A 12,271-nucleotide genomic window follows, 5' to 3' on the forward strand; every position below is an offset into this window, starting at 1 on the left:
GCAGCTCTGCCCTGGACAGAGTCTAGGAGGTGGAGGGTGAAATCAAGCAGCATTAGCGACATTCACACTGGCTCTTCCTCCCCACCGGAGCAGCCCCCCGACACTCTCGCCACTCCACCTCCGAGGGATGTGGAAACCTTTCCCCGGGGCCAACTCCCCATGCAAATCCTCCTGACCTATTGCTCAACCAGATGCTGTATTAACTCCAAAACATTTTGCAACGCAGGCCTTCAGGGGCATGGGGGAGGCATGCCGGGCCACGGGGAAGCTCAGGGCTGCGTGTCGCTCATGGCCCGCGGCTTCGCCAGGAGGGCTGAGCTGGCTGCTGCTCCCCCAGTCGCTGAGGCAAGGGGGTTAGCTTTGCTCGGGGCTGTCTGCTCAAGGAGAAACCAAGCACTTCTGCTGCCCTGGTGCAACTCCTTAAGAGAAAAACTTTCCGCAGGCAAACCTTGGCCTTAGGGAACGCAGGGGTGTTCAGGGCCTAAACCCCAAGGCACCAAGGAAAGCTGGTGACAGGCGAACTGAAAAATGTGCGGCTGGAGGGCGAGCACTGACAGGTACCTGCGCCGGCCATCCCCAGCGCACCACCAGCCTCCCTGCCTCTGCCTGCTTTCCTTGCCCCTGGCAGGACCCAGACCCTCTCCCCCGTCACACCTTTCTGTGCACTTCGGTGCAACGTTTACTCTGCAGTTACTCGCTTCCTGCATTTCTGTCTTACAGCAAGACCGTACCCCTAACCGCCTCCGAAACAGAGCGTAGAGCTGCTGCTGTGCTCAGGGCACCTCTTCCTATCTGCAGGGAGAGAAACAGCCCCGCAACGTCAGGGTTGGGTGAAAACAGCGGTTTGATACTGAACCTGCTTCCTTGTAAGGTGGCCTGCCCCAGACGAGTGGCATCGTCACACCCCCACGTGATGCCACACACGCGTGTGTTTCCATCACACAGCAGCCCCTTTCCCACGGCCTCTACAGGAGCCTGGGGTCAGACTCCTGCCTCTGGAAATGCCTTAAAATGTAAGAGTTGAGCTAGCCACATCCTGGAAATCCCCTGATGGGAGGGAACCAGAGTTGTTCAAACAAGGGTTCAGCGAGCGAGAAGGGCACAGGGCAGCTGGCGCTGGGGAGAGGCGAGCAAACCCTGGAGAGCAGGCTGGGCCCCCGCAGACACAGCGCGCCTGGTCCCCCCGGGCTGGGAGCGGGGGGCTGCGTCTGCTGCCCAGGGCCCTTCCTCGGTCACTGCCCAGCACAGGGGAAAGAGAAAGGAGAATCCGGCAGGCTCTACCCTGACCTCTGCCACAGCACAGCTTCCCCTTTCTTCCTTCCCTCTTTTGAGTATCGATTTAAAAAAAAAAAAAATCCCAAACAAAAAACAAACCAAAGTCAAGACATCCTGCAGCACTGGCTTCTGAAGGAGGGCTCTTTTGCTGCCTGTTCACCCTTTCATTGTGCAGTGGATGATATTTATTACCTTTTCAATCTATTTCTAGCACAGCTAGGAAGGCAAAGAGGAGACTTCTCGTTCTCTGCCCCCAGAACACACTGGTAGACCACTCAGTTCCTCTTTACAAGCACCCTCAACTCAGCTTCCTCAGTTTCACATCAGAAGTTTTTCCTACCCCAACCCACCCTCCTCGGTTCCTTTTACACTACCTTGCACTTTTGGGGAGGGCGCAGCCACAGCAATCCCCTCACGCTGCAAGCAGGCACCTGGCTCGAGCAGGAACCAACACAGATGACAGGTGAGAATGACTCGGCCACTGCTGGAGGGTGAAGTATGGCACGCGTGATTTGGAAGGAAAGAGCTAGCCCCACTGTCGAACAGAAATAGCCTCGGGGCATCTCAGCAATTCTTCTCCTTCCTGTGGTTGTGCCCTGACGCTTCTCAGGAGCCTTCCGCACCCCATTCTCCAAGCTCAGCCTGGGAGCTCCCCCTTTCAAAGAGAACAGCAGCAATTCCTCACCCTGTTGGGGTAGGAGAAGCTGCTCAGAGAGGAGCCAGCCTCCTGCGAGGCTCAGCACGAGGCTTTACCAACTGCACAAGGCCGACAGGATGAAGGCAGGGCAACCCCAACTGAAGTACAGGAAACTTTCAACAGGGTGCCCATATGTGACCTCCTTAACTTTAATAGATCAGTAAGCCGACAAGAAGATCTAACCTATTTTAGATGGATAAGAAACACAATGCAAACGCACAACAGTCATGACAGGTCCTCCCTGCTGATGTGCCTCGAGGAAGCGGTAAGCCACAGGATGCGTCTTGAAAATTCCACAATAACAGCACAATGAAGAGCATGCCGGAGTGTAGCAGCCTGCAGTGTGCAGGTAGGCAGCTGCTGACTCAGCGCAGACGACTGTGCACGGGGAAAAAAAAAAAAAACATACAGCAGTGACAGTTCTGATCAGCGTTCTCCATGTTTCCCAAGTTCCTGAGCACTACGGTGAACAGGCCCACCGGGATGCCTGGCACACGAGAAACCAGTACTTACATTCGAACACACAGGATGCTCCAGGGGCACGAGGCGCAGGTTCACTCACACAGAAGCTTTGTGTGAGAGAATGAGAGAATTCAGAGAAACAGCAGCTGGATTTCAGCTAGGTTTTCTGGGTGGCATGGCAGCAGTCTGTAGGAGTAATTTTTATCCAATCTGTTAGAGACTGACCCTCCCAAATTGCTCCATGTGCCACCGGGACTGTCACTGCAATAGAAAAGGGTCATTAACATCATAACCAAACTAAGCTGCCACCAGCTCTTCCTTTCCTCGTTATGGTAATGAACCTCTGTGCTTCTGCATCGATTCCTTTAGTTGTATTGGTCCAGCTTTGACAGAAGTAAAAATAAATCTTTCCCCCCCACCCAGCTACACATCCTGCAAAGCTAAAATTACCTATTAAGGGATTATACAGGAAGACCAGCCTTAAAATCCTACAGCATTTTTCAACTACAGACCCTGCTACAAACAGCGGAAAAGTCTTCATCTGGTTAACAGGTCTGATCAAATCTATGACGCATCACTTAATCCCTTCCCCACCAAGGCCCTCGCCATCATACATGTACAGAGCCACATGAGCTTACTGTCACTTCAGAAAACATCCTCAGGAAGGTTCCTCTCCCACAGCCAATAAATGACCTTTCAGACGGCCAGGTTTCAGACTTGTTTTTTTGAAACAAAGCACTACCTCCAGGAGCACTCACCTTCCTTGTTTTTGATTACCTAGAAACAGCTATTGCCCTGTAAATTAACTGTTCTTAAATTAAGAACATCAATTTGAATAAAACCCATAAAGTTATTTAACAAGTCAGACAAAAACATGCTGTACTGCAGTATAGCAGGTGGTAGGGGAAGATTCTTATACAGAAACGTGAGTATTGATATTCCTACTGCATTTCCTTCCCAGTTTGTAACAAAGCTTTAGAGCAAGGTCTTGACATGTTACAGTTTGCATATTATCATATTTATCATGCTCAACATCTGACACAGATGTGCTATATAACTGGATAAAATACATATTTATTTCCAGACTGTACTGCAGAACTGCCCATTAAAACTGAAGCACAGCTCACACTATTTATTCAAAAATAATTAGGAATGTACTATTTTTTAGCACCCAAGACATAAAACGCTGCGGTTCTCACACCGCAGTTAGAGCCACATGCCAGCACACTGCTGCCTCATTGCACCTCGACTGCCAGCGCGTCCCCTGTGCAGTGAGCTAACTTCAGCAGTGCTGAATAAACAGCAAACACTGGACATGCTATTATCTGCTACAGCAATTTGGAGGAATTTGATTTTTTGGACCTGTCACACTGCATTAATTAACAGGCCTGTCAATACCCAGCCATCAGACTGTCGCTGCCATTAGACTGTGTACAGAGATCTAAGATTGTCAGAGGAACCCCAGGGAGGAAGGATAATTTCTCTGACTTTCCTGGAAAGCTAGCCAAAGTGTTGAATGGTCTTCCAAAAAGCCACCAGAGACCAAACAATTCAACTCAGCAGTTTTTTATTTATATAACACAAGTTCTTACTTTGCCATGGCTTTCACATGGCTGCCTCCATTCAGTACATAAACTATATACTGCATAATGATACAGAAAGTTCAGTAAAATGTCAGCTTGTGAGTATAAAATGTTAATCTTCAGATTGCAAGAGAGGAAGCGTATATCAGCATTCCACCAGAAAAACAACAAACACCACGCCAAGTAACACAATGGCTGAGTTGAGAATAGTACTAATTAAAAACAGCATCAAGCAGCAAGTTGCTGGACAATAACATTAAAAACCATTTTTCCTGTAATTTACAAATATGCAAAGTATCAGGTTACTTAAAATTAAGAAGCATTTTGCTTACTAACGTGAAACATTACTAATTTGTAATGTATCATAATTAACCAGGTATACAGGTTTCTGTGTCCCTGTGGTTTCTACGGCACATGGTGCCAGTCTGGGTAGGTCACTCCTTGGACAGTCAGAGGGAAGAACAGTAATAGACAAAACCATTCCTGAAGAAGGTTCTCAGAAACAGCTGTGTTCCACTCTCCCCTTCATAATTTGCCACTCAAGGATCTTGGTTTAACCACAAGATGGACATATTTAAAAAACATAACAAAACACACAGATACAATGTGTATCAACAAATCAACTGCTTCTGGCCTGCAAGTGCAAGAAACATCTTTGCGTTCTAAGCACAATGAAATTCCAGGACCAGAACCAATTACTACAGCAATTGGTTTTGCATATTTAAAATCTGTTACAGTATCTACAGTAAAAAAACCTCTTACAGAGTAAGAGGGGATGAAAGGGGAACAGTCTTAGCAAGTAAGTCTTATTCTACATTTTGGATGCTGCTATAGTTGAACAAAAATGAAGGAGACAGGAAAACATTAGTAAGAAGGAAGATGAAGCAACAGTTTTACAGAGAAAAATACTAAGGAATCCTCAGGAACAGTACTGGCAGAAGTCCAGACATGACTACAGCTGTTTTACCAAATGCTCAAAACTATTGCTGTCTGAAGACAAAAGGCACAACATTGTAAATTCTCCTTGTCAGTGCTGTACAGAGATAGCCTATGACAGGTTACCAGGCAAGGCCAATGTTTTAGAGCAGCATCAACAGCGTGGTCATCCATGCGTTCTGACAACTGCATTTTTCAGCAAATGCCGAACACACAACTTGCATGCAGCTTTGGAGCAGTGTCAGGCCTCTCATCCTGAGAAAGGATTGCACTCCTAGCTCCTCTTATTTCTGGGAGCTGAGCAGCTTGCTAAGCACTTGTGGTACATATTGGGAGAACTACCTCATCTCGTGAAGGTAAGCTTAAGTGGGAAGCGTATGGAAAGCATCATTAAAGAAGTGCATCAATAAAACCAAATTAAAGTCAGCTAAACCTAGTTTCATACCAGATTTATAATGCAACATTTTCCACAGATCTGCATGGTAGGATTTAGTAAAGAGGCTTAGTTAAGAGCTAAGAACAGCCTTGACAATGCATTTCAGTCTTCACAAATTAGCCTCACGCCACTGCAAAGGTAGTACCCCCTTATCTTTCACAAGTGGTGTCCCCCCCCCCACCCCGAAAGTCCTCCCTCCACATGCCTGACAACACACTGAGCTGAAGCTGATGGGAGGAGTAAGATCATGTTCAGTTCTAAACAACTGCAGGAATTTAGGGTGTGCCTGAGTCACCATGCAACCCCAAAGGAAAAACCCTGCTCTGAAGCTGCAGTCTCTTCTCCTGTTCGGCACCCAGAGCCTCTTCAACAGGCTCTGGGGAAGATGGGACCCTAGGGTGCTCTCACTTCTCCAAAAGGGGCACACTGTCAGGTCTGGACTGGAATTTGCTGTGAGCATACCACATCTGCTATCCAGCCTCCAACTGGAGCCTGGTACTTCCAAGGAATAAGGAGAAGCCCTCAGAAGGCACCTATGGCAGCTACAGAGTGCAGACACTGCCCCTTGGGCTTTTCACATGTCTGGTTACCCTCGGCATCTGCCTCATATACCTGGGTTCTGAGACTTGTAGGTTAGTATCTCTGCAGCTAGTCTTTGGGGATCCAGAAGCCGAGGGAAACGGCTCATGACAGCATCGACTAAATGGGGATGGAATATGCCACACAGCTTGACATGCACATTGGCCCGCTCCTCTGCAAACTGGTCAGAGACAGGCCACTGGCAGGAGTCCCCATATGCTGGCCCTGGGGCTCTCTGTACTGAACGAGGATCTCTCACACTGGTAGATCTCACCTGAGGAGGCGGCATCTGGTACGGTTCAGACCAGTACTCACGAGAATGGGGCGGAGGAGCATTATACTCATTGGGCAGACTGTATTGCCCAGCATTAGCTGGGTGTACAGGTACTCCATAGCCTGAGAAAGAGTGAGGTGGTCCTGAGTGAGATATCTCAGAGCTATACTGCAAGAAGCTAGCACCAGAGGAAGATGATTTATGGGAACCATGCTTGTAAGAGACCAGACCATTTTGCTCTAAGCTGGGAGAATGCGAGTAGACAGGTCTCTGCCTACCGCAGGTGCAGACTGCCACCTGATCAGCATGGGAATGATCACAGTGACTGGTAGATCTGTAAGGCCACATGTCAGACAGTTGGTTCTCCAGAGACCCAATGCCCGAGTCAAGATGCTCCTGAGAGATGTAAGACAGAGAGTCCATATGAGGCTGCTGGTACCTGTCAGAGGACCTGTGGCTCCCACTATTAGGAGGGACACTGCCTGACACACAGCCTTTGATCTGAAGCAGAACATCGCTGGGCTTTGCTTTGTGGGTCAAGCCTTTCCTCTCTGCAGAGACCTTCTGCAAAGAGCTTTTATCACCCTCTGTGGGCACAGAGCACAAGAGCTCTGCCTGGGAACCTCTTTTGCCCTTTTTCTCCTCCTTGGCACTGGTACTTCTTGTAGGAGACAACCTTGCATTGGCTCGGAGTTCATCAGCTAATGAGCGCTGGGGCTGATTGATCCTTTCAGGGTGGTAGAATTTACACTTAATTCCATAAGTGCATTTCTTCCCTGCAAGGAAAGGCAGAGCATGGAATGAGCATGGAATGACCAGCTGAATTTTACTAAATGTATGAGTTGCACTTGCACAGACACCTCAGTCTTCATGTTTAGAAGGCAGGTCTTACCATAAGGGCACTGTTGTTTCTTGTGTTCTGGCACCACAGGTTTCTTTCTCAGAAAGTTATCCAGGCTGGGGCCGTGTCGCCCTAAGGGATCATCTGGAGGCATAAACCTAAAGAAAAATAAATCTGTTAGGAGCAGTTCACTTCCTTGGGTCAGGGTTTCATTTCTTCTCGAAGCCTCCCGTTTCATTGATGTTTAAAAGCTATCTGAGCCCTAGAAAGCTTTCCCATTTCATTGCAGAGATAACCCTCCTGTCACTTGGTAAAGACCAGCATGAAATGCTTCACTTCAGGCACAGGAGGTTTTGTGCTCTGTTGCTGACCAGAGCCGGCAGTTGCTGCTGGGCCTGCTAATGATTGTCCTGTGAGGAAATCAAGCCTCGGAGCTTTCCTAGGAACTCCACCACAGCAGAGCTCCTAGCTCCAAACCACGAGCCACTATGGAGACGACTCCAATTCCTTATGCCTTTGTACCTCACCACAGTTGGGCAGTTCTTCCCACCATACTTCCTTCTACCAAAAAAAGGTATCTCTACAGCATAACTTTTTTTCTATTCTGTACCAGCATTTTGTTCTTTTCATGTTTTAATGAAGCAACAGCAAGTGACACAAGACAGTATGCTCACACAGAACTTTTTTAAAGGCAAAGGAAGAATGGGAACATACTTGTCATTAACAAAGGAATACATCAGCAGACGCTCCTCAATGAATTTCTTCCACTCAGGACGCTCGTTCTGCAGGTCCCGATAAGTATCATTAGAAACCACAATGCCATCAGACTCATGTGCCAGTTTCACAATGAATCGATCATCATAACAGACAACGCGCTTGCCTCCAACCCGCCTGGAAGGAGTGAAGACCAGAATTTTCTTCTTTTCAAGGTCACGGAGAATGTACTGGTCTAGAACAAACACAACCGTGAACACACTTACAAAGCCCAAAGGCCTTCACACAGATAAAGTAACATTATAAATAAATGACAAAATTCATATAAAGTCATTTCACCTCTCCACAACCCAGCCTGTATTCTCATCTCTTGTGTTATACCATCCATCAGGCTGTCAGAGGTGGATTCCTAGGCCCGGTGCCTGCACGGCACCCAAGAACACTCAGAGCACACCACAGAGGCTGCTGTAAAACAGCAAGTCCCATCCACATAATCCTTGGCATGCAAAGTGTAATATTTAAGACTGGCAGGCTGGTATCTTTTGTAGTGCCATACTACATGCTTAGAATTCTGAGTGGAGTTACTTACAAGTCTCAGCTGTTTGCAAGTTCAGAGCAAACTCCCATCAATTTGATTAATTCTTACTAAACTCACATCACGCTTTAACTTTTAGCATGTAGAAATTCTGTACAGTTTAAGTGTTAAATATGTTACAGTCAAATACTTAGCATGAAGATTTGTCCCTGAAAGAGGAAAAAATTCAAGTAATAAAAGACAAGTCAGGAAGCAGAGTAGTATTACATTTTTTGTTCTCTGAATTATTCCAGCTGACCCAGGCAAGAACTTGCTTAGGGGAAAAGTTAATGACTAATTCTCACTGGTCAGCTCAGCTTACTGGATCTCCTACTACTCAGATCTTCCATTCATAAGTTAATTACTAACCAGAACTTCGCAAGCTCATTCAGTGACAAAGTAGTAAGCCTGAAAAGCTGCTTTTGGTTTTCATATTTCCACACCTGTTATAAGTACATCTGGTCGTGGCTGCTCTTTCCTCCAAGATGGCACAAAGACTGTAATATCCTTGTGTCCCCTGTCCCAAAACCACTGGACAGCCAGAAGGATACCTCGGCAGGAGAACACTTCTTTATTTCCATGGCTGCATCAAAGAAGAAAATTGGGGATTTCAATATTCAGATTATGTACAGACTAGTCAGGCAACACACTAAGCAAATGGATCCAGCAATTCTGACAACCTTTAGCAAAGAAGCGTTAAGAGTAGCACAGTCAGTAATCGTTGCTCATCTTGTGTAAATAGCATCACTAAGATCCTCACAGAATTACTGATCCTGTCAGCATCTCAGTATATCAATACATACCCAAATCCTCACTGGAAGGGAGAAAGCAGCTGTAACTGTAGCAGCTGCTCTGAAACAGAGTCTTTGCTTCAACTGTGGACTCTAGATCTTTATTTTTAGCCCTGAGTACAATGTGATCTTGAACACCCTTTGTCCTACTCTGCCAGCTAATGCCAGTGGCTAACCTCTGCCAGTGTAAACCATACCCTCACTAAGTGTTTTGCTTGTAAAGTTATCAAAACAACTTAAGAAAAACAAGACATTTTATGCACTCTTATCTCAAGGATATCAGCACTGAGGAAAGATGCTGCTTCATTATACTATGGCCCAAAAAGTCAGTTACAAATGCGCTATTTGCACGAAATAGCGACACGTCCTGTTAACAGGTTCAGTGCTGAATGTCTTAACAGCACTTGGCAGTTTGATCTCAAAGTTTGACAACAGTGTCAGAAGCCACGTACCGATGCAAAAAGCTGCTTCGTTATTTATTAGGTCATATCAGTAAGTTTCCAGAACTTCTAAGAGGAAACTACCACTCCTGTTTTTACAAGTGCCAGTACTTACAGCGTAATCAGCTCTTCTGTTGATAATGGTTCTGGCAAGCTTTCAACGTTTCTGTGTTACAGTCTGATTTGTCATTCTTGGGATCTAATAGCCTGCATTTCATGATGACACCCTGGTAAGATGCACTATACTGATGGCAAGTGGTCTCATAATTCAGTAAGATTTTCCCTACCTGGGCACTACGTCTGCCTCAAGTCTTACTCTTCCCATCTACACTTGCATGACATTTCAACTCCCACCACCACTTAGCATGCCAGTGAACTCCTCCATGAAGTAATTCATAGAGTTCACATCCCAGCAGAGGCATTGCTAAGAAGCACTATTACTGTACCACCACTAGAAAGAAACTTTACTTCTCTTCCTGTCCTCACACTTCTCTGAAACTATTAAGAAAACTGAGGAGTTGTACCAAAATACTTATTCTAAAAGAACTATACATTTAGCAACAAAACTAACACCTGAAGAGACACCTAATGTATCTTTATGAAGAACCCCAAATTACAGAAAGGCTGCCATTAACAATCAGAAGAAAGAGGCTCTAAAAATCTTCTCCAATGTCAGACTGGTTTTGCTATAGATAGCCAGACACGGGTTACTATAATTTTTTAGAGATAAATGCAAAAAGCAGAGATTTTCTTTTGAGTCCCTGCTACCAATCTCAATTCTACAGAAGGTAGCTAATTGGGCTGATCTGATTTGGCAGCAGCCAAGAAAAAATTCCCTTAGAAGGAAGTAAAAACTAATTTCCACTATGATTTGCATATGTTTGTCAAGAGTTTTTCAGGGAGGCCGCTGTACACACTGCAAATGAATCAGCAGGGAACATCACACCATCAATACAGGAAGTTTCAGAATGGAATTCCCCTTCTAGCAGATTGCTTAAAAAAGCCAGACTGCTTTTTTCATGTCAAACTCCATCCTACCAGCAGCATTATTACTGCCTGGCCTGCCCTGAGTCACATTTGCTGTGATCTGTCCTGCACTTTTTGGGATAACTTTAATTAGTAAGAGTCTTCTCATTCAAAAACCACAACCAATTCTGTTGTTTAAGCCTGAGCACTTATCTAAGGTAAACTTCACTGCAAAAGTCCTACTTGGTCTCACAATGGGCCATTTTCCTCAAGTGACTGCACAGCTGCTGGAGAGCCACAGGAATAGGACCGTGCTCTCTTCCAGACACCCAAGTCACATCTTTTACTCTCCAGCCACACTCGATTGCCATCAGAATTTCTTATTTGCCCAGGGACTGTCAGGCTCTGTTCGTTGGTTGCACAGCAGACTGTATCCCATCTTTTCTCAGTCCTGTTCTCAGTACTGTCAACCACTGCTTAGAGAAAGCCACACCTACAAACAAATCTCCACTCAGCACTTTCACCTTAGACAAAATCTACAGTAACGCACACAGCAGCTCTGCGTGCACCCAGGTTTATTTTTCATAAAAAAGTCTGTGTACACAGACATACACTACAAGACCTTTTAAGCTAAAACGCAGTGAAAGAGGCTTGCTTTTGAACTGCAATGACAGGCTCCAATTCAGAAGCCTGGTGCATGAAATTAACGGAACCCAGACCCCTCTGTGTAGGGGTGGGGAGCACAGCACCAGGGGTTGGAGTGGGCGCAGGCAACACTAGCCATCATGGGCAACGAAAGCCAAGGCGAAAGTAGGGACATCAAGCCAACAAATATCCAGCCCAGAGATTCTGAGTGCTCCATGGATATTAGGGCTCCTGCACTCCCAAGTTACTGCTGTGACCCAAGCAGCTTCGCAGGCTGCCTCTGGTTGCGGTGCCCGACAGGACCTGCGCCATCAGCACCAGAACACCTGAGATGCTGAGGATGAGCCACAGCCCTGCCTTGGTGACACGATAGGCTGGAGTGCTCCTTCGACACCTCATCCATTCTCTACACCGTACAGAAATTCAACCAGAACACAAGAGTCACAATTTGGAGACTGGTCTCCAGTGCAGGAGACAGCCCCATGTTACAAAGCCTTCCCCAATTAACCCTGTAATTATCTATTGAGCAACTTCCTGCTACAGAAACTTACATAAAGCCATTAGGTAAGAGGACAATGTTATCTCCAGTTATCCTTCTCATAAGCTAGACCACAGAAGGAAACGTCTTTATTTCCCAGGAAGCAGGGCTGCTCTCGCCAGAACTCTGTGACCACTGGTTATGGGCTGGCAGAGACCACGAGCAAGAGAGGCCATCAAGGCAGACCGCGCCTGCAAACGTGATGCTCGTCCTCGTGAGAGCTATGCATACTGGTGAGGTGCCCTGGAAAAATCCCCAGCCGCTACCAGAGCATCCAGGGGTAGCTGTTTTCAGTGAGAAACCCAGATCTTTTCAGACGCCAAGCTCTTAGTGCTCAGCACACCTCATAGCCAGAGGTCACGCAAAACCACCGCCTCACCAGGCCACCACAACAAGCACCCAGAGTGCCCACCCAGAAACCCCAAACGCACCTCATAGCCACATTGCTGCCGTCGATGACGATGGGCTTCAGGTTCTCGCTCTCCGCCTCCTCCGGGGCCGGTGCGGGGCTCTTGTTCGC

The 12,271-nt window shown here is 46.7% G+C and overlaps 1 protein-coding gene across 1 annotated transcript; it reads right to left on the reverse strand.

Annotated features, from left to right (window-relative positions):
- Positions 1-6,001: 6,001 nt before the first annotated feature.
- LOC104159195 (ribonuclease ZC3H12A-like) lies at positions 6,002-12,256 on the reverse strand (the record flags this gene model as incomplete). Its single annotated transcript, XM_009697037.1, has 6 exons — positions 6,002-6,340; positions 6,473-7,018; positions 7,135-7,241; positions 7,798-8,032; positions 8,815-8,954; positions 12,183-12,256. Coding segments are annotated over 6 exons (1,441 nt in total), but the record flags the coding sequence as incomplete, so codon positions are not given.
- Between the last annotated feature and the right edge of the window lie 15 nt (positions 12,257-12,271).

This window comes from Cariama cristata, unplaced genomic scaffold (assembly GCF_000690535.1).
Source record: "Cariama cristata isolate BGI_N322 unplaced genomic scaffold, ASM69053v1 scaffold25913, whole genome shotgun sequence".
Lineage (NCBI taxonomy): Eukaryota > Metazoa > Chordata > Aves > Cariamiformes > Cariamidae > Cariama > Cariama cristata.